Source organism: Rhinatrema bivittatum, chromosome 2 (genome assembly GCF_901001135.1).
Source record: "Rhinatrema bivittatum chromosome 2, aRhiBiv1.1, whole genome shotgun sequence".
Lineage (NCBI taxonomy): Eukaryota > Metazoa > Chordata > Amphibia > Gymnophiona > Rhinatrematidae > Rhinatrema > Rhinatrema bivittatum.
The window spans coordinates 620,075,835-620,089,928 of NC_042616.1; the positions used below are offsets into that span (position 1 = coordinate 620,075,835).

Below are 14,094 nucleotides of genomic sequence, written 5' to 3' on the forward strand. Positions count from 1 at the left end.
TTAAGTTTCTCTGACCCTGTTTAATTCCAGTCTTAAGTTCTACCTGGTTTCTACTTGTCCTGCTACTTAGCTTTTTTTGGATGCTTGTAAACCAGACGGCCCATGTCTGCCCAGCCTCACCCCTTACCCCCCACCCCTGTTCCCTTACTGGATCTCTTAGCTTTTGGTGGCAGAAGCAGGTGGCACATACCGCAATGTCCGGACAAAGAAAGAGAACTTGCTCACGTTTCCCATGGCAGCCTCGTCTCCCGCTCTCCCTCCCTGTGTGCACTTCTGGTTCAGAAAGGAAGCCCACGAGTGCTGAGCAGACAACAGAAGAAGCTGCTACTGTGGGAACAGTGAGCACCTACTCTTACTGTTCCCATTATTCACACTGCCCGGTCTTCTGTTCCGTGGCAGCCAAATGCAGCTGCCACGGCTGCTTCTCCAGATTCAAGTCTTCTGCCTTTTATAAGAAGTGAGATAAAAAAAAAAAAAGAGAGGACGAGGGGTTTGAGAAAAGGAGATGTGGGAGCGGGACCTTAAGAGAGAGAGAGCGAGCTGGGGGGGGGAATCAGAATCGGGGGGTTGAAAGGTGGGAAAGCTGAGACAAGAAGATGGAGGGCTGGGGTACTGAGCTGGGCAGTAGAAAAGGAGAACTGGGAGGAGTTTGAATGGGATATTGAAGAGCAGGGGCTTGAGAGGGGGGATATAGTAACATAATAACATTCAGCAGAAGGAAACCAAATGCTCCATCCAGTGTGTCCGGCAGACCACCCCCAAGCCCTCTGTCAAAGGCAGCAGCTGCCGCTCCGTGCGGCTTACCCCCATTTCTGTTACGATATGGGAGTCTTGGAGCCTGACAATGGGAGATAAAGGGCAGGGGTGTGAGTTGAGGTTTGATGCCGGTAGACTGAGGGGGGGAGATGGGATCTAGATCTGGGCAAGAAGGGAAAGATGGAAAGCTTGTGGAGGGGCAGTGGGAATAAAAGAAGGGGGAGGGTTGGAAAATCAAGAGGCAGAGAGTGAATGAGACAGTAAGGGGGAGGGAAGAAATGATGGGAGATAGAGTGGTAAAGTTTAAAAATTGTGAAGAAGGATGAGAGAGCTATGAAAGATGGGAGAGGTGGTTAGAAGGGAGACAGGAAAAGAGGCAATGATAAAGAAGAGATACGAGGTGAGAAGAGTAAATTGAAAAGACAGAAGACAAAGGAGCGATGTGGAAGAGCCAGAAGCAGAGATGAATGCAGAGAGACCCTTTGGTTCTCTACCCGTTCAGTCAATACCAAAATGTCTTATGTGGGAAGAGACAGATTAAGAGTATAGTGGTTGGCTCCCCATGTGGAAGACAGTGAACGGTGAATTTCTCGGATATAAAAACCCTGATCACCATTTTTCCCCTTGTGCAAATTTTGTACCCTTCCAGGGCTGTCCCTGTTTGTGGTTTGTGTTGAAGGGGAAAGGCCTCTGGAGTTCTCAGATGTGAGACCTGGGAAGAATGTGAAATCAGAGGGTCTTTCTGTATTTCTGAAGAACCTATTTTAAGAAATTTTTTTTTTTTTGCTGAGCTAGGAGTTTTCCCCTCCTCCTGGACTCGTGTGTCTTTCCCTCTTTTCTGTAAAAGGACTTTTATTTTACTTTTTTTTCTGGGTTCCCATCAATTAGGGGGCCCAGTCTTTTGTTTTGACATCTAAAAGGGAAAGGTTACCTTCACTAGGAAGGAACTTGGGATCATCTGCATCCAAAGGAGGGATGACTTAAAGCAATTCAGAGGAGAGAAAGAGAGAGGGTGAGAAAGGAGTTTAGTGGACCCCTACAAGGGCTCATGTGCATCTTTTGAAGATCTTGGGAGCAGAGGTATGCAACAAGTATAAATTTAATATGAGGGGATATGATAGAGGTCTTTAAGATCATGAGAGATCTTGAACGAGTAGATGTGAATCGGTTATTTACTCTTTCGGATAATAGAAGGACTAGGGGGCATTCCATGAAGTTAGCAAGTAGCACATTTAAGATTAATCGGAGAAAATTCTTTATCACTCAACTCACAATAAAGCTCTGGAATTTGTTGCCAGAGGATGTGGTTAGTGCAGTTAGTGAAGCTGGATTCAATCAAGGTTTGGATAAGTTCTTGGAGGAGAAGTCCATTAACTGCTATTAAATCAGGCTTACTTAGGGAATAACCACTGCTATTAATTGCATCAGTAGCATGGGATCTTCTTAGTATTTGGGTAATTGCCAGGTTCTTGTGGCCTGGATTGGCCTCTGTTGGAAACAGGATGCTGGGCTTGATGGACCCTTGGTCTGACCCAGTATGGCAATTTCTTATGTAATTAGGAGAAAGGGAAATGTAGAATAGAGCTACTGGAGAGGAAGGAAATATATGTGACTGGTGCACACTTAAATTATTAGCTTTATGGGAGGGAAACTAACAACTGCCCCTTACCATGGGAAAGGAGAGACAAGATACGTTTTCAATAACTTGGATAGTTGGATTTTACATTTATTAATAAATTAAAGAAAACTGAAGAGGTTACACATTTATTAAACTTCAGTGTAACAACCAGACCTGAAAGTACAGCTGTAAAGATCATTTCCTCATTGCACAGCAATTCAGTAAAAGTATTGCTGGAAACCAGTTCAGCTTCCAATGTGCTTCATTTGGCATATATAAGGCAGCACTCATCACTCCTATATTTGAGAATTTTAATTTGGGAAATAACCGATTGCAATGCACATGGCCTAGAAGAGTTATTTCCCGGAGGAGCCAAGTAGGATGGACAAAGAGACCATGGTATTTCTGACTCAGTTTTTTAATGTTGTTCCGTAACTTTTCAATTCTTGCTTGGATTCTTATTTTAAAACAAACGTAACCTTTTTTTCAACGCCAGTAGGAGCTGGACAATTTTTTTTCTGGTCTCCTTTCTTCCATATGGTGGATGGTCAGTGAGTGGAGTGGTTAATGGTAATTGTTTTTTATTTTTCTGATATCTTTGGTGTCTCTTCCTGCAACTCCCTTGCCCAGTCGGTGTTAACAGTGGGATTTAAGGACTGCATTTATTTTACTGTACTAAGGCCTCAGGAAATAAGCTTCCCCCCTGCCAGACGAAAACTGAAAAAAAGTAGCTCCCCAGATGAGATTGAACAGTCTAACAGGGGTCCTGCCACATAAACTTGAGTTTTCTGCTGCCACTGGCTCTGTGCTCTCCCTTCTCCAAACTGAGCAGCAAGATTATTGGCCAAAGTATTATTATATCTTATGGCATGGAGCGAGTTGGTTATCTTATACATTTACAACATCTATTCAATACTGGATCAAAAGTTAAAATTAAAACAAACTCTAGAGATAGCCAGTGTATTACTCCATTCTCTAAGTAGATCATGGCACTTACGAAACTATAGTCTACCAGATTTTCAAAAAGCTTTCACTTACAGAAGGAAAACTGGTGATTATGATAAATCAGCTGCACAGCTCGAGCCCCTTAATTCTAGGCCTACCTTTATGATCGGCTCCGTCTGGGTTTAAATGCATTCTCTTCTGGCACTCCGAGCAACTCATTAGAAACCGTGTCACCGCTTCTCTCGGTAGGAAGGCATACGTTTCTGAAATCTGAAATGAATGACAAAATATAGGTGTTATTATACAAGCAGAATGCACATGATGTATCGGAACCGTTTAGATTTCAAATAACGTATATTTCACTATAAGTGGCAAGCAGAACAATAAAAGCATGCTCATGATATCATGCATCTTTTCAAGAAACATCTATATAATATTGCTATTTATCATCCAATGGCTTAGAATACATTATGTGATGCTGAAAAAAATATAACATGCTTAAGCAACAAGACAGGTCTGGTTTTCTGTTCTGTGTCCTATTTGAAATATCTTTATAACATTGTTTTTAAGTTTCTGTTTTTAAGGTGGTTTATGAGTCGACATAGCACTGTATGCTGGCTTTGAAGAGATGATTTGTTTTAAGGTCCCAGTCTCCCTGCCCCACACCCATTCATCCCAGAGACCTCATATGTTGCAGCATTTTTCAGTTAAAGTAGTCCTTTTCCTCAATTAAATCCTGCCTAAAAACTGACCTTTCGAAGCTGCTTTTATGTCTTATATCCTGAACCTGATTCTTCACAGTCATGATTTTGTTGATTTTAACTCAAAGCCTCTGATTTGTCTTGTCTGCCTTGACTAGACTGTATGCTTTACAGAGCAGAGATGGTCTCTTATGGATGTCTCTACAGTGCTATTAGAAATTCTTGACAGGGAACCTATGGCGTTACAACAATAAGATATAAACAAGCAGCTCACTTTGGAGGTTATTTTCCAAGCAAACAGTATGATTATTGCTCCTTTTCAGTCTTGTTTTGGAGTAGAATTAACGGAAAATGACTGTTCTGCTTTAAGGGAAGTTTTCATTCCCATGACACTCTTGGAGATTTCTCAAATCATCTGTTCTTTGAACAACTGAATACATGTTCCACTGTCATGATGAAGATTATTTCATCTCTAAACTAGTGAATGCCTCATTGACTAACAGTCATTTACCTGTAGTATTTAAAGAAGCCTCAGTTTGCCTGATTTAAAAAAAAACAACCTAATCGGGATCTTGCTGATTTAAATTATTGCCCTATACCATCTTTACCCTCTCTCACAAAAATCATTCAACTTCAGCAATTTATTGATGATAACAATCTTTTGGACAATTTCCAATTTGGATTTCGAGCTGCACACAACAATGAAACTCTTCTATCCAGTCTCGATGTCTTCTACCATGGTTTTGATTCAGGTACAGAATTCTTCTTGACAAATGCTTTCAATTAAGTCAAGGGGTAGTCTTACTGGTGAAGGAGGTTTCACATAAGTTTGTCTGTTAGCCACTGTTTAATAGCAGACAGCCAGAATTTGATATTTAGCAAAATGTCATTTATAGCTAAACAATAGGATAAGGTTTGTAAAATACCCAAAGATTAGCCAAAACTTGACACAATAGAAACGTAAAATGTTGAATAAAGTGGCCGGGAGGACACACCTTGAGGCACACCTGTATATAAAAAGAAATAAAGCACAGCTTGAGCCACGTAAGGACATTTTTGGGAGCCATTCTATAAAAGAGATGAAAACCAGTCAAGTACAGTGGATGAAATTCCCATAATACTTATATACATCAATAAGATGACATGATTTGAAGTACCAAATGCTGCTGAAATATTGAGAAGAACCTAGCATTTTTCAGACCATCCCTTAGGCCCTCTCACCTCAGGTGGTTGGGATTGGTCAGTTCAGCATTATAAAAATCAGACTGAGTATGTGCAGAATGTGGATGTTGATTTTGGAGAATAAGGAGGAGATTTTTAATGATCTCCAACTTCAGACACCACAGCCTGTTCCAGAAGGGATAGGACTTTGCCCTGCGTGCCAGTGCCGTCATAGACTGGCAAGAGGGCCTGATCTGGAAGAGAAGAAGTGAGTCCTTTTGAAGAGACCTTTGTTTTGCCCAGAACAGGGAATTGAGAGTGAAGAAAATCTTTTTGCCACTAATTTCCTGCCCATTAGAAGCAGATGAGTTTTATATTTTTGAAGTGTTTTGGACTTTGCCACCTGAAATCAGTCCATCTGCCAGGAGCTCACTTTTTGGTCAACCGAGATTGTGGGTCTTCCAAGTGTCCTGAGCCTAGAGGGACAGCGGTTCAGAAAGAACTAATAGAGAGACAGGTATCTTGGACTTATTTTTGTACAGAGATTCTGGATCTTTATTTTTGCATATTGGACTTTGAACAAATTTTCTTGGTTACAGTAAAGTTTATTTTTTAATTTCCACCATCAATGTAAAGCCTGTTTTTTCTATAAGGAATTGCCTTCAATCTTGGAGATCTGAGCTGTGAGTACTAACTGTGAACAATTGAGGTCCCCAACCCTGTTATCCTAGGGCCATGGAGACTTGCGTTCATTTCTGCTGGCAATCCAGTGACCTACTGCTGAGTTTGGACTGTGCTAGAGAGAGAGGAAGGAGATCAAGGAGACAGTAGCCCTGGGGAATCTTGTGTAGGGATGTGAATCATTTTTCTGATGATTGAAAATATTGTACGATATTTTCAAAGTCGTCAGAAATCGGGGGCTCCCCAAAACCGATAGGAAAACCCCACAAAATTGTTCTTGGGGTTCCCTTATCGTTTTGGGGGAGGGCGAGAAAAACGGCACTCAAAAAACAACCCCTAAACCCACCCCGACCCTTTAAAACAGATCCCTTAGCTTCCCCACCCTCCCGACCCCCCCCTCCAAAAAACTTTTTAACAGTACCTGGTGGTCCAGTGGGGGTCCCGGGAGCGATCTCCCGCTCTCGGGCCATCGGCTGCCACTAATCAAAATGGCGCCAATGGCCCTTTGCCCTTAGCATGTGACAGGGTATCCGTGCCATTGGCCAGCACCTATCACATGGTAGGAGCAATGGATGGCGCCATGTGACAGGGTATCCATCCCGAGGCTTTGCGCGCGCCGGCGGCCTAAGCAAAATAGATGCACCAGCGCGCAGGGCTTTTAAATCTACCCCAGAGAGTCTAACTTTCAAACTAATCCATGTACAGCATTTACACATGTAAGTGAACATGTGAAGATTAATGCTAGTATTTTATAAACTGCTCAGCAGAAGCCACTCAGTTTATAAAATAATGTGTAGTTCTGCTCTGAAAATATATGCAAATATTTCTAATGCAAGAAAACGCATAACTTAACTACTTTATAAACATTTGTGCATGTATTTTAGGCACATAAAAAATATAGCATGTATGTATAATAACCCCGATTTACATTCGGACGCAGGTATTTTATATAGTATATGTTTTATACTGGTATTTTGTAGATCCTTGGTTCGGCTGATCAATATGAATAGATCAGTTGATAGGCGGGACAAAACAGTTCAATTATTGATGAATTTAATATTACTTGTACACGAAGTTAAAAACAGAACAATCAGATGACGTACCAATGATGTAAAACAAATCCAAGAATCTGGATGCAGACTTTAGAAGTCATAGAATAATACTTTCTTCAGAACAAAAATATAATCCTATATTAATTCTACTAATTACTAAAATATCTTTACAAGCAAAGACTTCTAAAATTCAAAGAATAAAATATTAACTTGTAGTTAAATTATTAGAAGTAAAACAATAAAAACAACAGACAGGGAGCACAAATAAATACCAGCCTTTTCCCGTTGAAGTCTGTTGCCAAAGGCAATCTGAATGCCACAACGAAGCTGTTTATATTCCTCAGCTGATAAAGCCAACAGCTGAGGAATATTTTTTTTTTTCAAAGAAAAACTTAATTACAAATTATTACATCCATTTAGAAACTTTCTGGAATCCATATTTCAGTACATTTTCTACAGGTAAAGGAAAGGCTTTTATATTTTAATATAAGAGCGAACACAAGGTATATAAAATTCTTACTACAAAGAACTTTAGGGACACAACAAAATCCTTCTCTAGCTCTCAACCTATCTCTACATTTTGGGGGTGGGAGTCCAAAAATAATTGGAAAAGCATTAGTATCATGAAATACATACTTCTGTTCTTTATACCAAATTTCACATTTGCAAGGGTACCGTAGGAAGAATGTAGCCCCTCTAACAAGGGCATCTGATTTTAATTTAAGAAATTGTTGTCGTCTTACCTGGGTCACCCTAGCAAGATCTGGATAAATCCAGAACTGATGACCGTGAAATTTTTGTAATCTACTACGAAGAAACAAACGAAGTATTGTATCTCTTTCAGAGAGAACACAAATGATACCACTAAAGTTGCTCTTGTTGGTATATCTGTATATATATCTGCAAAATCGGCAGCCTGCGCAAGCCGAGCCGCGCAGCCTGCCTCCGTTCCCTCCGAGGCCGCTCTGAAATCAGAGCCCTAACTAAATCCCCCTCCCCTACCTTATTTCGTTGAGTTACGCCTGCCTCGCCGGCTTCCCGCCCCGGCACAGGCCGCTGTGCCGGAGCACTCAGCCCCACCCCCGGACCGCCGTCACGCCTCCGTCCCCACCCCCAGACCGCCACCACGCCCCCCCCCTGAAGCAAAGCCCCGGGACTTACACACGTCCCGGGGCTTTGTGCGTGCTGGTGGCCTATGCAAAATAGGCGTGCCGGCGCACAGGGCTTTTAAAATCTACCCCTATGTGCAAACATTGATCTGCAGGATGCAAGGTTTTTTTTGTTTTTTTTTCCTTAGAAGGATGGGGTAGATGAGGGTATAAACGGAGCTTCAGCACAAGGCACAGGATTGTTGATGACTGAAGTGTGAAGGCAGAGCATGTAGAGGAGAGCCAATGGGATTCCTAACTCGGGATTCTACCTAGGCAGAGGAGTAAGTGATAGATTCTAGTTACTTGCAGCCTTCCAGGGGTGAGGTGATGATATGGTGATGTAACCCCCAATTTCAATGTATTATCCACTATGATGCCTAGATCTCTTTCCTGGATGGTAGCTCCTAAAATGCATTACCTTGCACTTGTCCACATTAAATTTCATCTGCCATTTGGAAACCCAAACTTCCAGTCTCACAAGGTTCTCCTGCAATTCATCACATTCTGCTTAAGATTTAACTACTCTGCATAATTTTGTGTCGACTGCAAATTTGATCATCTCACTCGTCGTACCCCTTTCCAGATCATTTATAAATATATTAAAAAGCACCGGTCCAAGTACAGATCCCTGAGACACTCCACTGTTTACCTTTTTCACTGTGAAAACTGACCATTTAATCCTACTCTCTGTTTCCTGTCTTTTAACCAACTTGCAATCCACAAAAGAACATCGCCTCCTATCCCATGACTTTTTAGTTTTCGTAGAAGCCTCTCATGCAGGACATTGTCAAATGCCTTCTGGAAATCCAAATATACTACAGCTACCGGTTCACCTTTGTAAAAAATGTAGGAGATTTATGAGGCAAGATTTCCCTTGGGTAAATCCATGTTGGCTGTGTCCCATCAAACCATGTCTGTCTAAATGTTTTGTGATTTTATTCTTTATAACAGTTTTCACGATTTTTCCCGGCACTGAAGTCAGGCTCACTGGTCTATAGTTTCTCTGATCACCCCTGAAATAAATAGGTATGAGTGAAACCATGACTTTTTTGGGGTGGCCCAGGCCCCAAGGCCCTATCTTTGTTGAGGGTCATGGGGGGGAACTCATAAGCCTGATCTTTGTTCTTGGGGGGAGGAAATACTCTGGGTCCACTGCCACATGTTAATGTGAACCTCAAGAGATGCTGTTAATCTTCCCACATTATGAGGCTCGCTTTAAAACTCACAGGTTTTAACAATGAGAAGTAAATCCAGCATTAATACCGAAACAGTTAATGGAAATATATTTTACATTCTTTAACTAATTTGCATATGCATTGGGTACTGCGGCGGTAATACTGATGCTCATGCAAAATATGCACAATAAGGTCTTTTCTAAATACACATTCAATTACATCCATTAACATGCATTACCTATAATGACCTTTAGTGCATAGACCCCTATAGGATAATTATTGCCCAATTCACCACCACTTGGCCTCCTGGACAACCTCTGCTCTAGCTTAAAACCCCATTATATTGAAAATGTGCCTGGCATCAGGAGTAGCTTTCATTCCACTCTGAAACTGGGTGAATCAATCTTTATGAGGTCAATACTCAAATAGGTTAGCCCAGGCAATTTTACAGTTAATCGGACAAAAACCTTCAATTGAATATTTCCTCCCTCTAACTCGTAAGATTTATCCAGGTTATAAAAGAGGGAGGGTGGGGACATTCCAGGGCAGAGCCTAATTTTAGCCGGGTAGTGCCATTACCCCACAAGTCTGGTGAGAGAAAACATGTGGCCTAAAGTTACCCAGGTAACTTCAGGAAAGTGATAGATTAATCCAGGTTCAGTCCCACTGAATTTCTCACCTAAAGTTACTTGATTAAATTCCTGCTCCTTCTGTTGCCAAATATGGAATTCTCTATATATATTTTTTAATTCTTTATTTATTGCTTTCCAAATAATTACAACAAATAAACAAATACAGTTGAAATATCATAATGACTGAATCTTCTCATAGTCTATTAACCAAAAATTAAAATTATAACCATATCCTTCATTAGTCTTTTCAGCCATTATTAATACATATAAGGAAATTGTAAAATCTCTCTATTTGAACGTAACACAAAGAATAAATCATGAGGAATATGCATTATCTAACATCCACTTCTTTTTTTAAATATCGGTAATTTTGCTGCTAGAAGACCCCTAAGTCCTTCTGGATCTGTAAATGAATAGCTCTTTCCATCTAGTTTAACAATGCACCTACATGGGTACTTTAACATAAAATACCCTCCTTTATCTAACACCTCCTTCCTAGAAAGCAAAAATTTCTTTCTACGTAATTGGGTTGATTTTATAAGGTCTGGAAAAATCCATATCCTTTGACCATAAAAGGTGTTTAATCGGTTACGAAAAAAGGACTTCATTACGTTATCCCTATCAGTACTAAATGCAAACTGAATCAATAAAGTCCCCCGTACCTTAATTTCTAGGTCTTCCTGAGATTTTTGCAGTAAATCAGATATTTCTATAGAGCTACTTTTGGAAAGTTTTAACTCTGATGTTTCCTTTTCTTTTCCCTTATCATTCTTTATTAACAGATCTTGTTCTGTCTCCTTTTTCTTTGTCCCTAAATAAAAGGCTCTCACTATAACTGGTGAACATTTATCTGGAATTTTCAATATTTGTATTGAATAATTCTAGTGGGTCCATCTTTTTTATAATTGGGAAGTTATTAACCCTTAAGTTTAAAGATCTTATTGAATTCTCAAGATTTTCTAATTTCCTATTAACCTCTCCTTCAGCATTAATTTGATTACTTTGAATTTTTTCTATCTGCAAAACACGTTTATCTAACACATTCACTTCTTTTCTTTGCTTTTCCAGCTCTACAGTGTTTTGTACTGAAGAGTTTGTAGCTTTCATAACAACTTCAGTTAATCTATTGATTGACATATCCAGTTTAACCATATAGTTCCACAAACTTTCTAAGGTTATATTAGCTGGTTTCATTAACTGAATATAAGATTTTATTACCACTTCAATATTATCTTGTTTTTCTTTAAAAAGGGCTAATTAACTTCGGAGTACTAGTCTCTTTTGGAATTACAATAGAACTTTCCACAGTGCTCAATGGCATCATTTGCTCAGATAGATCCAAAGCTTTAACAGACTGGTCAAGCTCATCGCTCAGATCAAGAGGTCTCAGGATTTCCTCCTGCAGTTTTCCTGGAAGAGGAGAGGGTAGAACCCTCTCCTCTTCCAGGCGGATGTTGTGTAGCCGGTGCCCCTGGGCTCAATGATGTTTCCACGACCTGGGGTGAGGCATTCCGCTCTAAGGTCTGTCCCACAGGGGTATTTTGTGTTGAGTCTATCCATTCTAATACAGTCCTTTGTCCAGTTTCTGCTGTTACTACTCCAACTGGAGGCCTTAACTTGGCCTTCCTTTTGGTATGTGGCATATTTTCTTGGAAAATTTTTTTTTTTTTTTTAGGAAAAATCTAGGCAATGAACTTGTATAGGATGGAACAATGCATTAATTTTTAAACAGAGATTTCACTTAGGAGGCTTTGTGGGAGAAGAGGCATTTTATGAAAAATAAGTCCTACCTGGAGTGGAACCTGAATTGCAGGAATAGAGGGTATATGTAATCCACTAAGAAAGCAAATGTGGCAAAATCTCGGTGAAACCTGGCAAAGCCCAGCTTAGCCGCGCGCCCCTTAAGCACACGGGCATCTGCTGCACGCCGCAGGCAGTTCGAATTTATTATCCGCTTCCGGGTCCCACCTCCAGAACATGCCCCTCGAGCGTCGAAATCAGCTGGTCACAGATATTCACCGTCGGGGCAAAACAGCGTTCACCCCTGGCTTCCTCAGCTGAAACAGGTAATATACCTTCTCCTCTCTGCCTCCGGACTTCTATATGTTTATATCAAAATAAAACAATGTATTGTTCACTTTGTCAAAAATAGACAAAGCAATTCAACCTAAATTGTCCAAAATATTTGTAATGCTACGTAATTCTTTTGTAATTCTTCAAGAGACTTTTGTGCAATTCTTCTGAGCGGCCGTGGGTAGCCCTGCTTGGAACAGTGCTAAAAATGATCTCACATGCAATGGGATCCGATTGTCTCATGTAGTTAATGTATGCAATTTTAGGTGTGACATCATATTCAAAATGAACTAATCAGATCCAGTGAAAGTGAGATCGTTTGTAACACTTGCTAACAGGGCTGCCTCCACGATTACACAACAAATTAGAGGTAAACAGCTTTAAAAGTTTGGAAGAACTATGGGTTAGAAACGCTCTTGTCTCGCATTTGGCCATTCAGCTAAAGGAATTACATTACCTTTTAAATCTGAAGTAAAAAACCTGGGTGTTCAAATTGACTCAAAGTTATCAATGAAAGCTTTAAAAAAACATTTTATGAAGGGATGGTTCACCATCTGAAACCTTGGTTACAACCAGTTGACATGAAGTCTGTGATGCAGGTACTTGCCCTATTAGGGGATAGAGTACTGTAAAATAATCTCCTATATCTGGGACTGCCATTAAAACTTAACTTGTGTACTTCAACTGATTCAATACTCATCAGTTTACATAATTACTGGCAGTAGATAGCAAGAAACAGTCTCCCCCTCACTGAAGAAAATTCACTGGTTTCTATTTATCTGGAGGCTGAAATTTAAAAACTGTTAGGGGTGCTAGCCCAGAATATCTAAGAGCCATTTTAACAATTTAGGTGCCTAGATATTCCTTAGCATCCATTAATAAGGCACTGATTTATAGTATCTCAGCAAAGGCTTTGTATCTGGCAAAATCCCAGGTCTCCCTCTGTTATGGGTCCCACCCTGAGGAATGTCCTGCCCCTTGTCGCTCATCTTGAGACCAATTACTTCTGTTTGGGAAAAATGATTAAAAGTTGTTTTTGAGTCAGGCACTTGCCAATATTTGATTTTATTTGCTGGAATTTGCTATGCTCGATTGTTGTGGCTTGCCTATAGTCCGCTGATCAAATCAGTTGCCTGTTTTTGTTCTTACGTTAAATTAGTTTACTCTGTTTATTGCTAGATATGTTTTGGTTTTGTTTTAAAATTGTATTTCTGTTTTCATCTTGTTATCCACTGTGAGCAATACTGCTTTTGGAATAGCAGGCTATAATGCTCTTAAAAAAACAAATAATGATCCCACAGTAAAACTGCTGAGTTGCTGCAGCGTGAGCATTACTGTCTGGTATGTGTATTGTAGAAATAGCTCAGAGCAGAAAGGGGCTACATCTTTCATTTCAGGTCACAGACAGTAATATATTTGGTTTTTGAGTACTGTTGTAACAGGTCAAGCCTCCTGCAGCCAGAAAACTAAAATATGTTTTCATTTCATGCAGTTAGAACATATAGGTCGGCAATCAAAACTACTCTTGCAATGAATTTGCAGGCTTACTTGCCAAGCCATGCCATGGCTTTCTTTAGAAAAGAGAGCAACTGAAATTTTTCATACCATTTACCAAAGAATTGGCATTATTTGGTCATACTGTGGAGAAGGATATGCCAGCATTCCAGCTACTTGCCAGAACAATCCCGGTGGAAAGGGATGAACATACCCTTGAAGAATATATAGGGATTGTACCCATGAACAATTGCAGAAGAAAAGAATAGTAAAATAGTTATATTATTTAAAAGGCTGCATGATAAAGCTGGAATCGCCTGGGATTGCATTGGACTGTGCTCCTGGAATAGAAACGGCGAAGGTGGGGGACTGGAGGAGCTGAGGCAGACAGAGAGGTATATAGCTGAGACCTTCAGGGACATAGTAGCCAAGTCCCAACTTCAGACTGGCAGCCCTGGTGCTGCCTTGGAGGAAGAAGGTCTCATGATTGGAGATCTTCAACCGAGTGCAGCAGGAAAGCATCCTGTAGCAAGGACCTGCTCTCCAGGTGATGCATTGTCCTCTCGCACTGAGGATATCTCCCCAAGGCCTACTGCCCAGGAGTGAAGGGTTAGGTCGGCCGTCATAGCTGATGATTCGATTATTAGGAATGTAG

At 40.5% G+C, this 14,094-nt stretch overlaps 1 protein-coding gene across 3 annotated transcripts in view; it reads right to left on the reverse strand.

The window, feature by feature from the left end:
• Nucleotides 1-14,094, reverse strand: part of NOL4 (nucleolar protein 4) — an 856,374-nt gene that overhangs the window by 429,319 nt on the left and 412,961 nt on the right. For all 3 annotated transcript variants that reach the window (XM_029591209.1, XM_029591207.1, XM_029591206.1), the window contains exon 3: nucleotides 3,478-3,589. In XM_029591209.1, the coding sequence (XP_029447069.1) occupies nucleotides 3,478-3,589 (112 nt within the window). The remainder of the gene's footprint in view (nucleotides 1-3,477; nucleotides 3,590-14,094) is intronic.